General features: G+C 41.8%; 1 protein-coding gene and 1 non-coding gene across 2 annotated transcripts in view; one reads left to right on the forward strand and one right to left on the reverse strand.

The window, feature by feature from the left end:
* EBF2 (EBF transcription factor 2) overlaps nucleotides 1–17,850 on the forward strand; it is a 196,195-nt gene extending 178,345 nt beyond the window's left edge. Inside the window, exons 15-16 of the mRNA XM_059695946.1 lie at nucleotides 9,306–9,473; nucleotides 15,058–17,850. Coding sequence (XP_059551929.1) covers nucleotides 9,306–9,473; nucleotides 15,058–15,089 — 200 coding nt within the window. The 3' untranslated portion in view covers nucleotides 15,090–17,850. The remainder of the gene's footprint in view (nucleotides 1–9,305; nucleotides 9,474–15,057) is intronic.
* LOC132236307 (small nucleolar RNA SNORA5) lies at nucleotides 10,894–11,022 on the reverse strand. The gene has a single exon (XR_009453251.1). It is a non-coding gene; the product is annotated as a small nucleolar RNA SNORA5 (small nucleolar RNA).
* Nucleotides 17,851–18,571: the final 721 nt, after the last annotated feature.

Below are 18,571 nucleotides of genomic sequence, written 5' to 3' on the forward strand. Positions count from 1 at the left end.
TTCCCTATTGAGTTCTTTCTGGGATATGTGTTTGGTTCATCACACTCGGCACCCTACTGAATATGATAAGGACACAGCAACCAGGGAGCAGAGACAGGAGAGGTTGGTTCTTCTAGTACCACTAAAATCTGATGACATGAGTTCTGTGTTGTATGATCCAGATCAATTAGACCAGAATGATCTAGAAAAACAAACTTTTGCTTGATTTATTTAGTTCTTTTTGCGTTTTTTTTTTGTTTTGTTTTGTTTTTTACCTTATCCTGTTTCAAAAATTGGGGAATTGTAGCGGCCAGATGGGTATTATGAAAGTAGAAGATAGAAAATGTAAGAAACTGAGATAAAAGAAAAAATATGGATAGGGAAATTAGATGAAGCCAAGGACAGGTATGGATGCCATTCAGTCATTCAAGGGAGCCATTGTTTTGGTTCAGAGACTTACAAGATGGTAAAGCAAAGAGAGGAGCTATTTGCTATAAGCGTTAGTGTCCACCGTATATTGTTAGTAGCTCAGGAGAAACTTGAATTTTCTGTTGCCAAGACCTTGTAGAGGTTTCTCCCTGCATCCTTGTGGAGAGGGGACCTGTGTGCAGAATGGATCACATCATCAACAGCCCCTACAAGTGGTAGAGGGCAAGAGAGCCATTATGTAAATAATGTCCCCTATCAGTGGTGACAACAATAAGAGGAATTCATTATTGCATTCCAGTTTAACAGCCTATCAGGCTTGTCACATGTACAGTCCAGTCAGATCCTCACAACACCCTATGATGTGGATATAATAATGGTAATAATTATAATTATCATAATTTCTCCTCTAAGATATTAATAATTATTAAATCACTTACTCAAGGATTGTTAATAAATAGCAAAAGTGAGACTAGTCATCAGATTCAGAATACCAAGTTTTTAAATTATTCAATAATGTAAGAAATATTTCACATATTTATAATACATTATTAGACTGAAACATATGAAATGAATATCACATGTTCAAGCATGCATTTATGAATAAAATGTGTGTATTTGGTTGAACCATATGAAATGGTCATTTTTGTAGATCAAAAATGGTCAAGCCCTGGTTGGTGTGGCTCAGTAGGTTGGAGCATTGTCCTGTGCACCAAAGGGTGGCGGGTTCAATTCTTGGTCAGGGCATATGCCCAAGTTGCAAGTTGGATCCCCAGTCCAGATGCATATGGGAGGCAACCCATCGATGTTTCTCTCTCACATTGATGTTTCTTTCTCTTTCTTCCTTTCTCTCTAAAATCAATAAAAACATATATAATAATATAGTGTGCAGTGTAGGAGAAAGTTGGGAGGGAGAGGATAGATAGATGATAGATAGATAGATAGGTAGATAGATATACAGACAAACATAGATAATGGATAGATAAATGGAAATGCCTGATATTTCTTTTCCATAATTCATTTGATAAGGAGGAACCCTTCCTATACCAGCAACTGACACCTTACTTTCACTACCCTTTCTTGATCACTCAATCGTATGCCACAGGAAAAATAATAAACTCAAAGTCTTCAAAGTAAACAAGACAGTGCCCTGGTTGGCATGGGTCAATGGTTAGAGCATCAACCCATACACGAAAGGGTTATGGGTTTGATTCCTGGTTGAGAGCACATACCTGGATTGCAGGTTCACTCCCTGTGGGGGGCAACCAGTTGATGTGTTTCTCTCACGTCGATGTTTCTCTCTCTGTCTTTCTCTCTCTCCCTCCCTCCTTCCCTCCCTTACACTCTCTCTAAATAGCAATGGAGAAAATATCCTCAGGTGAGGATTAACAACAGCATACACAGAATAGAAAGAGGAAGATGCCCTGCCCAACAGGAGTGGGAAACAGCCAAGAGCCTCCTCCTACCTCCTACTGGGTGTGTGTGGTCCTTGCACCTTCATTTTCTGAGGGAGGGTCTGAAGGAGTTTCAGACTGAGAATGGGAAACGAAACAGTGCACTCATTAATTCATTACAATAAAATCCTCTACTGCTAAATTACAAAATACCCTGTGGAGTTCATCACAATAATATCTGACCTGTCTTTCTAATTTCTAACCACTAAGTCTTAACATCTCTGGCAAATACAAAAAAAAAGGAAAGGATTAAAGGATTTTTATCAGTTCAGGTGCATGTGTCTGAAAACAGCATTCTATAAGTTTTCATTTTATTTTTTAAACTAAAAAAAAAAAAAAAAAGTCTGATGTGGCCAGGCCAGGCCATGGAACAATCACTTGTTAGAGACATTAAAAAGAAATAAAGCCAAGTCTTTTGGTCAAGTTGACTTACATTATGGCCAATGCAGAGTATCAAAAACCTGCATCTTTACTGCTTTTTCTCTCACACAACTTCAAAAATGGCCAAACAGATGTTTTTTCAATTTCACATACAAACTTCACTTCCTGGCGGTAGCAGTGTGTGCCAAGTTCCAGCTCAGTGCAAGTTTTTATGGCTGAATTCTAAACCCCTGACAATAGGGGGTTATAATGAAATGCTGACAGACACCTGAGTGCCAGCAAATGCAATGGCTCGATGCAAAGGAGGATGTGTGCCCACTGAGGTCCAGCTGGGACCGTGTAAGCCAATCAATCCTTAGAAGAAGAAAAGTGGTTTTTCCTTAACTCCCCATGTTCACAGAGATTTCTGGGCCAGGAGTGCTGGCCTTTACTTTGGCCTTTATCCATAGCGAGAGATGTCCAGAGAAATTCTCAATGGTACATGTGATCAACTTTCCCAAATTGGTGCACTCTGGTATCCCCAAAGATGGCCTACTCAAACTGCAACACCCAGGGGCCACTTCTTCCAAAGCAGAATAGCCACCAAGCAAATCCAAAATTTTGGAACAAAATCCATAAGACAAAAATCCAACCTGTCCTCAGAGACTCCTACTTTACTCACATAGTCTTAGACCAGTGGTCGGCAAACTCATTAGTCAACAGAGCCAAATCAACAGTACTTCTTCAAAATAGACTCGCCCAGGCCAAAAACCGACTTCTGCGCATGGGCCACGAAGTTTCAATCGCACTGTACGCACGCCTGCACATGGTATTTTGTGGAAGAGCCACACTCAAGGGGCCAAAGAGCCGCATGTGGCTTGCGAGCCAGTTTGTCGACCACAGTCTTAGACTATGCCCTGAGCCTCAATACTTTTATATTTTCAAAAATAAATATCAAGATATTTGCTATTGTAGATTATTAAATGATTTTTGTAGAAAAATTGGAGCTCATGAAAATAGTTTTAAAAAGAAAACCTACTCTCACCATAAATAAAACAACATTGTTGCCCTCGCCAGTGTGACTCGGTTGGGCATCGTCATGTGCACCGAAAGGTTGCCTGTTCATTTCCCTGTCAGAGCACATGCCTGAATTGTGGGTTCGATTCCCAGTAGGGGGTGTACAAGGAGACAGCTGATCGATGTTTAGCTTTCACATTAATGTTTCTCTCTCTCCCTCTCCCTTTGTCTCTCTCTAAAACTCAATTTAAAAAAAATTTTTAAAACCTTGTTAACATTTTCATATATTTCTTTTGTCTTTTTCTTCAAGAAAGAAAAAATGTCCAATTACAATAGTAGCATGCTCATCAACACTAATAAAAGAGAAAAATGGTAATTGGCGTACGACAATACCCTTTTCATTGGCTAATCAGGGCTATATGCAAATTAACTGCCAACTATGATTGGCAGTTAACTGCCAACTAAGATTGGCAGTTAACTGCCAACAAGATGGCGGTTAATTTGCATATGTAGGCACAATGCAGGGAGGCAAAAGGGAAAGCAGGAAGAAGCCCCCTGCCACTGACAGTGATTGGAAACCCAGGGGGGAGCTAAGAGCTGGGGGGCAGGGCAAAGGCGGCCCCGGGGCCGCCTTTGCCCTGCTCCCCAGCCGTGATCGGAGAATTAGGTGCCTTTGCCGCCCTGGCCAGTGATAGCAGGAAGTAGGGGTGGAGCCAGCAATGGGAGCTGGGCACGGTCGAAGCTGGCAGTCCCGGGAGCTAGGGGTCCCTTGCCTGGGCCTAAAGCGAAGCCCACGATAGCGGGGCCGCTGCAGCTGCGGGTCCCCGCTACCCGAGCCGGACGCCTCAGCCAGAGGCGTTAGACCTGGGCAGGGGCGGAGCCTGCAACCGCGGGGAGCTGGGGGTCCCCTGCCCAGGCCTGACACCTCTGCCAGAGGCCTCAGGCCTGGTCAAGGGGGCAATCCGGTGATTGGTGATCGGAGGGTGATGAGGGTCAACTCCTCTGGCCGAGGCATCAGGCCTGCGTGGTGGCTGAGCCGGGGATTGGGGGGATATGATGGTCCCCTTGCCCAGGCCTGAAGCCTGGGTCAGAGGCGTCAGGCTTGGGCGGGGGGTGGAGCAAGCGATCAGAGGGAGATGGGGGTCCCCTGCCCAGGCATGATTCCTGGGCCAGAGGCCTCAGGCCTGGGCGTGGGCCAGAGCCAGTGATCGGGGGGAGATGGGGGTCCCCTGTCCAAGCCTGACACCTCTGGCGGAGGTGTCAGGCCTGGGCAAGGGGCCGATCAGGTGATCGGAGGGTGATGGGGGTCTACGCCTCTGGCTGAGGCATCAGGCCTGGGCAAGGGGCAGAGCCAGCAATCGGAGGGGTCTGGGGGTCCCCTTCCCAGGCCTGATGCCTGGGCCAGAGGCATCAGGCCTGGGCTGGGGGCAGAACCAGTGATGGGGGGAAATGAGGTTTCCCTGCCCAGGCCTGACACCTCTGTCAGAGCCGTCAGGCCTGGGCAAGGGGCCGATCCTGCGATTGGAGGGTGATAGGGGTCAACGCCTGAGGGCTCCCAGTATGTGAGAGGGGGCAGGCTGGGCTGAGGGACACTCCCCCCCACACACACCCAGTGCACGAATTTCGTGCACCGGGCCCCTAGTTATAGATAATTAGAAAAGCATGTATATGTAAAAAGGGGAAAAATGACACCCTTTATTTCTCTGCAGAGATAACCACTGTTAACTTTCAAAGTACAGCCATGGATAGACACATATTGAAAATTGCAGTGCCTGTTCTGATGCACAACTAATGATTTTCTGCCATAAGACCAGTGAAAGAGGAGAAGGAAAGTGGCAAAATTAGCCAAGTCACAGATATGAAGCTAGGCTCCGTAAAACCTGTCGATGCAGGCCTGTGTCCTACACATTAGCAATGATGTTTGCTTTGCAAAGTTAGCCACAATCAACAAGCTTTCCCCAGGAATTTGAAAATTTATTAGTCTCTGCTTTTCTGTGACAGAAGGTAAACAGAAAACCCATTTTACAGGAAGGAAAGCCTTAAATCTAAGAGAAACATTGACATCCAAGACAGCTATTGCTAAAAATTACATTTTTTTTTAAAGAAATAGAGATTTTCCATTTGTTTATTTTAATAGCTTTTACTGGTTTCTCTTACATCAAAAGTAATACCTGTTCATTGTAGAAAATTTTGAAAATATGTACAAGTAAAAGGAATATTTAAGAATATTCTTAATCCCATCAGTCAGAGATATGTATATCATTAAAAGTTTGGATGTAGCCCTGCCCAGGTGGCTCAATTGGTTAGAGCGTCATCCTGTACACCAAAAGGTTTTGGGTTTGATTCCCAGTCAGGGCACATACCTAAGTTTCCTGTTTGACCCCCAGTCGGGGTGTGTATAAGAGGCAACCAATCAATGTTCCTATCTCGTATAGATGCTTCTCTTTCTCTCTCCCTCTCCCTCTCTTCCTCTCTCAATATAAACATATCTGTTGATGAAGTTAAAAAAAGTTTGGACATAAATCACATCCTGACTTTTGCTCCATATGTTTTTTAAAAAGTGGATTTGACATATATGTTATTATTTAATCTGCTTTATTAGGCATATCTTTCCATGTCATTCAATATTCTTGTCCAACATTAGTTTCCATAGTGGTCCGTTTCATGGACCTTATTGATGATCACTTCAGTTATGTCCCACTTTTTCACAAGTATAAAAATGCCCTTGGATCTAGTTTTTGCACACTTATGATTATTCCCTTGCAGTTAACTTCTAGAAATTAAATTACTGGGCTAAAAATATGCACATTTAAAAACACAAATACCTTGGTACTTATTGCCAAAGTCCCTCCAGAGAGGTCACTGCCCCTTAGGAAAGGACCTAACTCCCTGTCCTGTTAATTTCTTCTTAATCTTTACCAATTTGATAACTGGAAAACAGCTCAGTACTGTTTTAATTTGCATTTGATTATGAATCAGTGTGAACATTTATAAGTCTATGAGGGTCTTTTGGTCATTTTCATTTTTCGCTCTGTGACTTCCCTTTTGGTCTCCTTTGCCCATTTTTTTTGTTGTTGTGTTTTTCATGTTCTAATTAATTTACAAAAGCTTATTAGCTATTGAGGATTTAAACACATCTGGTAATTATCACAAATATTTCTGCTAATTTGTCGTTTGCCTTTTCTGTGTGTGAACAGAAGTTTTTTGTCCTGTAGCAAATCTATCTCCTGCCATTTTATGTGGACTTGAGGGTTGAAAGGATTATGTAAATTATATAACCTTCCTAATTTTTCCACTACCACCTTTATAATTTTGTTTTTGCAAATAACTCTTTAATGCACTAAGATTTACTTTAGAGTTTAACATGAGGAAGCACTCTAAATTTAGTCTCCAAATGGTAGTGTATGGTTCCCAGGCATTTATTTCCACACTAATTTGAAATGTCACCTTTATTAAATTTTAATTCCCATACATATATATACACTCAGGTCTGTTTCTGGACTCTATTTTCTCCAAGGAGTTGTCTAACTATATTTATGCTAGTATAACACTTATTTCATTGATGTAGATTTATTATAACTCATAATATGTTAAGATAAATGCCTCCTTACTACTACAAAAATTTTTAAACAAAACTTTCTGGTTCCTGTAGTGTTGTTTCTTTAAACAGATAAACATAGAAATTATGTTTGTTGACCCTTACAAATTAAAATTCCTTTTAAGATTTTTATTATATTTGCATTAAATTTAAAACTAATTTGGATATTTAAAAAATATTTTGAGTGGGCATGGTATAGTTCTCTGCTTATTCAACTCTCAACAATTCTTTTGTGCCATTTAATAAAACTTCAGGTGACTCCCCTTCCACTGAGAGGCAGTCACATTTGATCTAATCAACCCATTTTAAGTTGGATCTGTTATGAGAAAAGAAATGTTTGTAAAAGTGAGTCATATGTTAAATGGAAATGGAATTGCATTATAATGCAATTATAATTATAGAGTGTGTGTGTGCGCGTGTGTGTGTGTCTAATTCACATTATAACTGCCCCCCTCTGCTGTGGGGTATGAGGGGAGGTTCTCCATTGCAGACATAGAGGTCAAGGCGCCATTTTGGAGCCTGCATGGATCCCACAGTATGGCAGGGATGGGACTGTGGTCAGAGTCAGGGCCTCTTGAGTCTCAGTTTTTCTCCGGCCTCTAATTCTGTGCCTCACAGAAAGGAGAGCGGTTCCCTCTCTTCCTTGCTCCTACACACATTTTATTGTTGCTAAAAACAAGATGAGAAGAGGAGATTTTGCTTGGAACTATGACTAGGACTCACTCCCAGTGCTTAATCCTATACCCTACCCTCCGACACCAGGGTAGCCCCATCTCTTCTTCATTTGCATCTTTAAGTATTACATGAGATTCTTCTGGGACTTTGTCTTCTTTTCCAGCTTTTTTTAAAAAAAAAAATCATATTACTGAGGAAAGACAGAGGTATACCCAGATGCTTCCTTCTGCATAGCTCTTTAAATCAGGGCTACCTAACGATAAACAGTTTTTAGAGAAATCATTTTTAGTGAAAACTTGGTATGCAGTGTGACTATAAAAAACATATTGGGGATATGCTGTATGACTGCATTATACTACATGCAAATGTGTGAACGTAGACTAAAGCAAATCTTTATAATGAGAGAGGGGAAAGTGATACGGAGTCTTACATAGGACATCAGAACATTTGACCTTCAATTCACCTTATACTTGTTCTTCGAACCATAAGTCACACTCATGTCCTTACTTTCAAAATTTAATTGTGGAGAGGCTGGGCCACTGAAGATCCGAAGCAGAAGTTAGCACTGTCAGCTTTAATTGTGGGCTTTGCTATGGGGTTTTCTAGTAATTCTTTTACCAAGTTATGTGATTTTGACAGTTCAGAATTCTGGAGAGGATGCTAAAAGGAGTCCATGAATCTTGGCCTTCTATTATAAGATGCTATATCGAACAATTTGACCCATGTGAATTTCAGTTTACCCCTTTCTTGAGCAAGTTACACATAGAAGATAAAATCAGGACTACCTAGGGACAAGCAGCTTTAGATAAATCATTAATCTGGCCAGTGTGGCTTCGTTGGTTGGAGCGTTGTCCCATACTCTGAAAGGTCATGGGTTCAATTACTGGTCAGGGCAAATACCCAGGTTGGGTGTGTACAGGACCGATATTTCTCTCTCACATCAATGTTTTTCTCTTTCCTCCCTTCCTCTCTATCTAAAATCAATAAAAAGATATTCTTGGGTGAGGATATTTAAAAAATTATCTTCTTGTGTGATGTAACTTGGAGTATCTGACATTAAGAGGTGGGGCACTTTATTGTGTAAATTGCCTTTATTTTATTTTTTGAAGTTACAACACTTAGCTTTTGGCTTCCTTTAAGTGATTTTAACATTAATATTGGTGTTTTTCCTTCACATTACATCAGAGGAGGCTGACTCACAGCTTTATTTCCCAGGAGCTCTGCAAGTAGAGGGAGAGGGAAGTAATCTCCTAAATGTTAATAAACTTTTACATTTAATGAGGAAGTGGCCCATAGAGATGTCACTCTTTGAGAAGATGTTACCCCATACCTCAAAACTCAGGAGCCCTGAGAATTGCCAGGGAAGTAGATAGCTCCCAGACAGGACTTATTTTAGGGAGAAAAAGAGGTTTCCATTCTTGAGTAGAACTGGTGATTTTTCGGATCTTGGTCTCAGTCTCCTCTTGTTGAGCTTCTACTCATGAATTAAGACCTATCATAACAGCACATCCTGCTGATGCCTTCCTGACTCTCCCAGGCAGAGGGGCACTCTACCCGCTAGGTCAGCTTAGCTGTGTATGTTCCTCCAATTAAATTATCACCCTCTTGGTTGTTCTCCTTGTCTATTGCTCAGGGCAGGGACATTGTCACATTCAACATTTTTAAATCCCTGGAATCTGGAACGATACCTGGAATGAATTAGTCATTTCTCAATAACTGTGTAGGGTTATATGCACTGAAGAAAACTTCTCCATATGTCTCTCTCTCTAAAAGAAGATTGTGCATTTGCTTTCCAGTCATGTCATCAAGCCCCACTGTTGGATCTTCCAGCACGTCTTCCATCCTCCCATTTTCCTCTTCAGTTTTTCCTGCTGTCAAACAGAAGAGTGCCTTTGCCCCTGTCATCAGGCCCCAAGGCTCCCCTTCGCCCGCCTGCTCCAGTGGCAATGGAAATGGATTCAGAGGTAAGCCAAGGCCCCATGCTGGGAGTAAGTATGGTACATGTGCCACAGGCCAGCAGAGTAAGAGCAAACTGCACGGCCTTATGCTGTATCTCTAGCCAATTTACTTACAAAGAGATGCTTTGTTGTTTTCATGGTGGTACATGAATGGCTTTACACCTGGGATAGTACTCCATTCAAGAGCAAGATGGGGGAAAACAGAAGTTGAACAACTTTGCATGATCACAGAATTAACTGGTGGAGCCAAACATACCCTCCAGGGGTGCCTGGACTCCCCACACCTTGGCTTTTCACTATTTCCTAGTAGGGGTCTGATCACCAGGTTGGATGCTACATGGTGATGACCACTTACCTACTTGTCTAACCATCTGCAGTGCATACACATTCCCTTGGCACAAATGCACAGACTCCCTCAGGAGCACCAGCCAGGTCGGAGAGTTCTGGCTATGTGCTAGTCAAATTGATAGCAGGTGCCTGATTGGGGTGGTGTAGAGAAGGAAGAAAAAAAGATACTGTGTCTAAGAACAAAAACTGATCACCCATCAAACCCATTTTGAGCAATGTCTTAAAATCTAATATGACATGACGTAACACAAATGTGATGAGTACATGAGAATCTAATCATCTCAGTGTGAATGGGAGGCAGCTGACGGCAAAGAACAAATTGGAAACTGCTGAATGTTGTGGATCCTGATGACTCACATTATTTTTAGGCTGTTCCCCATGTCTTGACATCAAAACATGCATGACCAGCAGTGTTGAATGAAACCAAAGCAGGCAGAGGTTTGGTTAACCCTTCGTGGATCAAGGCCTCTGCAGTCAGTAGAGCCTTGGATGACCTGTGCTATCCCTGGGACGGCATCTGCCTAGGGCAGTGGTTCTCAACCTTCTGGCCCTTTAAATACAATTCCTCATGTTGTGACCCAACCATAAAATTATTTTTGTTGCTACTTCATAACTCTAATGTTGCTACTGTTATGAATCGTAATGTAAATATCTGATATGCAGGATGGTCTTAGGTGACCCCTGTGAAAGGGTCGTTCGACCGCCGAAGGGGTCGCGACCCACAGGTTGAGAACCACTGGCCTAGGGGCTTTATGATTGTGAATGGCTTCCTGATCTTTTGGGGACACCTGCAAGGTTTCATCGGGGGCTGTGTTTGAGCAGGGCTCTGGAAGGTGTGTTAGGTTTCTCTCCCTTCCTACCATCAGAGGCGATGGTGTCTATTCGAAGTGAAGTGACTTAACAGAGAAACTGTCAAATGAGAACTAAAAGCCCAGCACTTACAAGAGTTCCTGAAAATTCTTTTTCTTCTAATTAGAAAAAGCCATTGCACCTACATGCCACCTAACATGTGAGTAGTTGGAAACATCTGTATATTTGAGGGAAATATATATATATATATTATTTTATTTTATTTTATTGATGTCTGTAGCCAAACTTATCCCTGAGTCCCAGCAGAGGGGATCAGGGCCCATGCACCACAGTGTTTCTGTGGAAGCCTTCTGGGCCAGTGCGTGCCATGGTGGGCAGGCACCGAATTTGATACGGAGATATATATATATATATATATATATATATATATATATATATATATCCAGATGTCTGATTCATAGAGAAACAGGCTCATCTTATAGCTAATTGTCTCCACATACCCATCTTTTATCAAAGTCGTGGTTTCCACCCCATTGCTAGGGGACGTGTTCAGAACCTTTTCCATGATGGCTTTGTCTTCAGACTGGGACATGACAACAATTGCTGAATATTTGCTGTATCTTCCCCTTCTCCACGGCCACTCCAGTGATGATGTCTCCCCTTTCCATGTTCTCTGATTTTAGTCATGTCCCTTAAACCAAGTGGGGGCCACACAGGTCTCATTGGGGAAGTGTAGTGTGAGAGGCTCAAGAAAAGCTAAGGAGGACTGCAGGTGTGGGGGAAGATGGAGGGATGTGGTCCTTTCCTCCTTCCAGGCAACTCTTGCAAAAATTTTCAGTTTCACTTTGAGGGGGGAAAGTATAACTTGATTTCCCCTTGCCACCCTGCCCGCCCCCTCCTCTCTCACAAACCATAGAGTTGGGGAAGTAGAGCTGGTTGTCTCAGATATTCTGGATCTGTCCTGTCCAGGGAGGCCCACCTGTGTGGCCCACCCAACTCTTAGCTCGAAGTCAAGATGAATTTTTCACTGGCTCCCATGTCCTGGGATCCCCTCCCTGCCTATGGGTGTATATCCAAGGCTCCCTGTGGTGTTACCCAGTCAGGGCTGAGTTGGCTCAAAGAGTTGGAAAAGTTTGTGTGGGTCTTAGGGAGGCTTTCCTGTTGGGACAACGGCCACAAAATAGCCAGAAGACCCTCTCTAGGGTCTTCAGCTGTGTGAGCTGCTTCTCACCACAGGTTAGAATGCTTAGGCTGAGAGAGTGGCTGAGGTGCACATTCTTTTTTGTAAAAATATTTTTATTGAATTTATTGGGGTTACTTTGGTCAATAAAATTATATAGGTTTCAAGTGTACAATTCTATAGTACATGGTCTGTATATGGTATTGTGTGAGCTGCACAATCTTGATCCTGTCTTTAGGAGTGACAATTTAGTTGGTTACATGTAGGCACAGGCTTTGGGCTCTGGTTTCATTTCTATAGAATTACAAGGAGGTCTTTAGCCTCTTATGGATTCTACAATTTCCTCCAAAATTTTCTGGTGATTTGAACCTTAGAAGAAGGAGGAGGGCAGGGAGGGAAGGAGAAGAGAAGCACTTAAATTAGGATTGTAGACATTAGTAAAAATTATGAAAATAGAAAGTAATGTGTGGAGAAATAAAAGAGAATGCTGAGGAGAACCTCAGGGGATATCAGCCATTGGAAGAACACTAGACTTTATCAGAGTTCTAGCTCAGCTCTCTTCCAGGCTATGTGATTCTGTACAAAATCATCATCATCTGAGAGCCTCAGTTCTTAGGCTGTTAAATAGAAAAGCTCAAAGCTATCTACAAGGGTTGTTGTGAAGTGATCTGTGTAAAGATCAGGAATGGTAAGGGAAATTTCACACAGACCAGCAGAGAGAAGGCTGGGATTGACAAAGGATGCCTTTCAGAGGCCTTGACCCCCCCCACTCTTTCTCATGTTGGAGCCAGTGAGAAGCTCAAGGCTCAACATTACAATGTCCATTGATGCGGACAAGGTTAAAACCAAGCTGACATTGAATGTACTACCCATAGTCACCAAAGGAAGGAATCCGGGATTGCAAGGACACTTCATATCTTCAGAGACAGATGGTGGGAGAGTGAAAATAGGTCTAAGGTGGTTGGGCAATCACAGGCTGATGGAAAGGCTCTTCTCTAGCTTGTAAGATGAGATGCTCTTAATCATCTGCAGAGGACGTGTGCAACTAATGCCCTCTAATACTTGCTGACCTTCACTGAGCACCGCTGAGTACCCACATGCAAGACACTGAACCAAACACTTCACATGAATTGTCTTGTTCAAGCCTCCCATGTGACCCAAAGGGGGAGGCCACACCATTACCACCATGTTCAGTTAAGTAGCTGCCCAAGCCACATAGCAAGTGACCGATGACTCTACCTAGACATTTTGACTCCAGAACTGGTGCTCAGACAGCCCACTGTCTCTCTGGGGATAAGAGTAGTGCAATTCCTCTCTCACCTTTCACCCATGCCTATTCCTCACCTGGACCAAAGAGGGATTATTGCTTTCCCATGAAATGCCAAAGGTCAAAAAATTGGACAACATGCCATTAAGCCGTTTCCCTCCTCCCCCACGAAAATGCTTACTTTTTTCTCCAATTAACTTCTGCTTTCTGTCTATTGGCTATGGTTTCTACCAGCAAACAGTCAGGGTCACCATGCAGCAGAGATCTAGCCCACCAATGCCCAACATGAGACTAGGAAGAGGAAAAATATGTAAAGTCTGCTGTTGTTCTGGCAAGCAGTGGAGCTGGTTCTTTGAGCGACTCTGCCCTTTCAGTAAGCTTTGTAGGTAACTCTCTGAGGACCTAGAAAAAGGAAGGGGCTGATGAGTTTTGAGTGCAATAGACAAGTTCAAGTTGAAAACTTGAGCCAGATTCCCTCTACCAGAGAGTTGTACATGTAGTGTCATTGTCCCACCCTCCACCTCATCTCTCAGGCATTTACAGTTGATGAGTACAGAGTGTCAAGATAATATTATGCACTAGGCACCTGATTCATTTTCCAGCTCCCTCCAGGAAAAAAAAATAAAATAAGAAAACCTCCTACACTCTAGGATAATTACCAAGGTTGCTGTGTCTCCAAATCATCAGGGAGTGTCCAGAATTGAACTGCCTTTATTGAAAAGTTACATTGATTCGATATATAGTAATACAGGCAAAAATAATTAAGGTTTTGCTAGCTGTGTAAGACCTTAATCCAGATCTCACAAGCATTCAATAAAGGCTGTACGGGCAGGGAAATATACGGCTGACAATTTTGCCCAAGAAGACTAGCTGGTATGAGAGGAGGCGCAGAAGGAGAGGGAGGAAGAGAGGGAGGAGTGGAGACAGAGAAGGGGGAGTAGGAACAGAAAGGGGAAGAGGATGAGATGGAGGAGAGAAGTGTATTGGGGAAAGCAAGAAGAATTTTGTCAATTTGCTTATAAGCTCAGTAAGCACCACTCAGCAAAATGCTTCTATGCTAATTGATAAGCCCTAGAAGAGATATAGACAATATAGCTAAAGGATCAAATCCTAGATACAGTTTGAAGATTTAATGCAAGAAAATGATTCTGCCAGTTTCTAAGATTGCGAAAAATCTATGGGTTTATCACCTGAAAGCCAAGGCCAGAGGGGTGCATCTCTGTGTGACTTTTCTACACTGTGTTGATGCTGCTTTATTTCCCACCTCAAGGGAAAAGCTTGGACCTGATGCCACCCAGACAGGCTGTCCACATCCTCTTGACTACATGGAGGAGACATTGCACACTGTGCTTGGGCGGGGGATGAAGGGTGGAGGTTGGAGTGACTCCCAAATTAGGAACTAAATTAAGTCCTCTATTCCAGTGGATCAGCATTTATTAGTGACTGAGCATCACAGGGCAGCACCAGCGAGCACCAAAGGAAGATGAGCTCATTAGGGGAAAAGCTAATCAAATTTCAGGTAGAATGGGTAGAAACCTAGGATGGATAGGAAGTCTGACTTGTTATAAATGATGCCTCGTAAGTAACTCAGTAGATTCAGCCCCTGGAGCATTCTCTCCTGTTCCAACTAAGTGGGTCTGGAACTGTATAATCTAGAAATTATTTTAGTCTAATAATGAAAAATATGTCATACATATAGTACAATTTAGTTTACATGTTTATATCCACCATGTCATGTACACAACCCATTAATATAAAAGAAAACATAACTCTTGGCCTCCCAAGCAAAACTTCAACAAGCTTTCCTTGTACTTAGTGATCAGGAAGGTTTTGGGACCTCTGTAGGCTTTCGGCTAGACCAAACCTGATACCATCTCTCTGGATTGTATCAGACCTGTCAGTCCCATCGCCTGCCCCCTCTCTGGGTTATAGCCTTCAATGTAAAAACCTCAGAGACTCATTCCTGTGTCCTTCTTTCCTTGCAGCCATGACCGGACTTGTCGTGCCCCCGATGTAAAGAAGAGGAAGAGCTGCTTTCTTATAGCACAAAACTACTTACTCTGATGGACCAACAATGAAGAAAGCACTATTAGGTCTTTGGGGAGAGTTGTGCCCCCCAAATGAACGGATGGACAGATTTGGGTATACGAGGAGCTGCTTGTTACCTGGTCTCTCCTTCCTTGTGTAGCTCTGATGGTGGCTATACAAACTGACCCTCTTGGGGACAAGGACAAAAGATGTCATTGACGTAGTCAGTGCTAAAAGCAGAAATGCAATTCTTTGTTATGAACATTATAAGACCACCTTCCTATGTTTGTAAAATATTTAAAAAAAATTGGCAAACAATTCAAGCTTAATATTTTGGATACTATTTGTTTTTCTTTGTAGGAAAAAAAAGTTGAAAGTTTCTATTTTCTATGAAGCCTTTCAGATACCAATTTAGTTTATGCAGAAAAAAAAACTGAACAAAACAGGGTACCAGCATGGAAGACTTTCTTAAAATGAAACCCGAATTGAATGACATGTTGTTGTATGTGTGTTTGCTTATAGTTTAATCTCTTTAAAAAAAGGGAAAAATTTAAAATGTTTTACAATTATTTAAATAAATAAACGTGTAACTTATTGTAAGTAGAGGTAGAAATTAAGACCTTTTTGGAAGAGAGGAAGTTCTCTTTCTGATGTAAAATGAAACTGATGCAAACATGTAGTAACAAGTTTAAAAGATGTGTGATTATTACTGCAGTTACTTACTAGACTCTTTCCCCCCAGCCTGCATCCCCTCTTTTTCCATCATTTTATTGACCCATGGGCAAGAACAGGTACCTGATGTAGATTCCTACAGAACAGCCCAACAGAAACAAAGATTCAAATCCATGCAAATACAAACTACTCAAGCCCATAAATTCATTCCCATCCCCATCTGCTTTCTAAATAGTCTACAAGTCCCTTCTAGTATTCACTCTGTGTGAAATTAAAAACGAAAACTAAAACAAAAAAAACTTATATTAGCTTTCAACATTGTCCCTTGAGCAGTGCAGAGAATTCCCAAGTTTTAGTGCATCCCAGCTTTTTACCGCAGGGAACGAAGTCTCACCTGAAAAAAGAGCCAAAGCCACCTGACTTTCCCCACCCAGCAGCCCTTGGGTCTTCACAGAGCCACGCACTCCGTCCTCTTGGGTTCCCTGGCTCAGCACTGAGGTAGAAGCCCCACAGAACTTCAGAAACAGGTGAATCTGTTCCTTGAACTCTTAGAATGTCAAGTTCTTTCTTCTCTCTTTAGATATCCCCTCTCACGGCATTAAACTCTCTTTAAAAAAGTATGTATCCAACTTGACACAGTTTCCAGGCCAAGAATGGGATGGGGTACGAAGAGAAATGTTAAAAGCCCTAAATCCTTCTCCTGGTGTTAAAAAAAAAGGAAACCCAGATTTTTAGCAGGGTCAGAAATTGGGGACATCTGTGTCCCAAGCAGCCCAGTTACCCAGGGCTGCAGTGGGCTGTCCGTAGTTCTGGGAGTGGCTCTGAGGGGGAGAAACATTGCAGGAGCCTCTGTGATCCTGGGGATGCATCCAGACTTATTTGGATTGCCAATAAGGATCTCATTTTTTTCCAGGTCAGGGTTTTCCTTGTTGACTCATTGGCACACAATATCGTCTATACACAGACTCCGGTTTGGGTTTCTAACATTAGAAATTGATGCAGCTCTCATGGAAAAACACCTTTAGTACATCTGAGCCAATTTTAGATGATACATACCCACAACTACTCAACCCCATCAGTCTTATTTGCCTGTAATCTATTCTGGAATTACCCAATATGACCCAAATATTATTTCTATGCACAGGAAAATCCAAGGTTTTGGAGACCTGACATGCTCATAACTTTTGCTGACAGTCCCTCACAGTCAGGCTTGAAGCGCCAAAATATAGGGAAACACACGAGAGAAAGTTCCCTAGTGAAAAATCGTAGGGGATGGGAAAGTGTGTAGAGCACAAACATTACCATCCAGAAGGGAAGGCAGAACAAAGTCAAGCATGTCTAGACCTGGATTTGAGCCAATCCAACATAAGGAAATGTTTTTTTAAAGTAGCATTGCTTTTAGAATCTGTGAATTTTGCTCTTGCATGAAGATGAGTGCAGTACTGTCTTCAAAATGATTGTAGAATTTGTTGGTAGCTTTACACCGAAAAAAAATGTGTGTAACTAAATACCAGACACCTTGACCATTCAGCTAGAACCTTGGCAGCAACAGATTTATTTAATTGTATAAATGTGTGTAAGGATTATTTTTAGTGTACTAATAAATTTCAAACAAAGCTACTCTGTCCTGTTTAGTCATTGCTGTTGAATCATTCTGGTCCCAGGTTATTTTTGTGCCACTTGGAAGACAAGTATTTCTATAGGTAACTACAAGTTCTATCCTATCTTTATAAGAGGAGCTGTGTAAGATTTTTTATTTAAAGGGACAATTTACTTCATTATTTATCTCACTTTTTTTTGTTATAACATCGTATTTTTCCCCAGTTTTTCTTTGCACATTTCAATATGCATGGTTTAAAAACCATTATCTTCTCTACCTTTTGTACAGTAAGGTCTCATTTTCAAACTGTATAGTTACCTTTTCCTCATTTTGCTTTGTCAGTTATATACGGTATAAAGTTGCTATGCACAGAGCTTTTTGTAAAGACAGCTTTTTTGTTTACTGTTTTTAATGGTCTTACTTATGAAAGAATATCTTGTTTGTAAAATGAATATGCCTACTTCAGTTTTAAACTTTAAATTATCCTAACAAAAAATAAAATTTTTGTACTGTAAAAATGTTTGGAACATTGCCTTGTTTTTTGAAGTGGGAAAAACTTAAGTTTGGGTTTTTTCCTTAACTTTGTAGATTTTCTCATAACTGCTAGTCCCTGAGCTCTGGTTGAGGAAATCTTACTGTAGCTTTTGCTTACATGACAAGTGTTCTAAGGAACTCACATAGAGGAGAGAATATGTTTGACTTTAGATTATTTTCTGTATGTATTTATCTATATATCCACCAGTCAAATTCCTTCATAAAAACTCAAATGATCCTAACTCCTATGTAGGGCTTTCATTATGCGGAATTATTGAGGTAGGTGGGTGGTCTACTTCAATTTGAAAGGGCTTGCTGAACAAATTTTGTAACTTATCCATCAAACAATGAGGAAAGAATTGGAAGTTGGCCACAAAAACTTGATGCTGATTCTTTTTTTAAAAAAATGTTTTTATTGATTTCAGAGAGGAAGGGAGATGGAGAGAGATAGAAACATCGATGATTAGAGAATCATTGATTGGCTGTCTCCTACACACACACACCCTCCACCCCACTGGGGATCAAGCCTGCAACCCGGGTATATGCCCTGACTGGGAATCAAACTGTGACCTCCTAGTTCATGGATCGATGCCTAACCACTGAGCAAAACTGGCCAGGCTTGATGCCTGTTCTTAAACCATAGGAAGAGAGGAAGACACGTGTTC

This window comes from Myotis daubentonii, chromosome 5 (genome assembly GCF_963259705.1).
Source record: "Myotis daubentonii chromosome 5, mMyoDau2.1, whole genome shotgun sequence".
NCBI lineage: Eukaryota > Metazoa > Chordata > Mammalia > Chiroptera > Vespertilionidae > Myotis > Myotis daubentonii.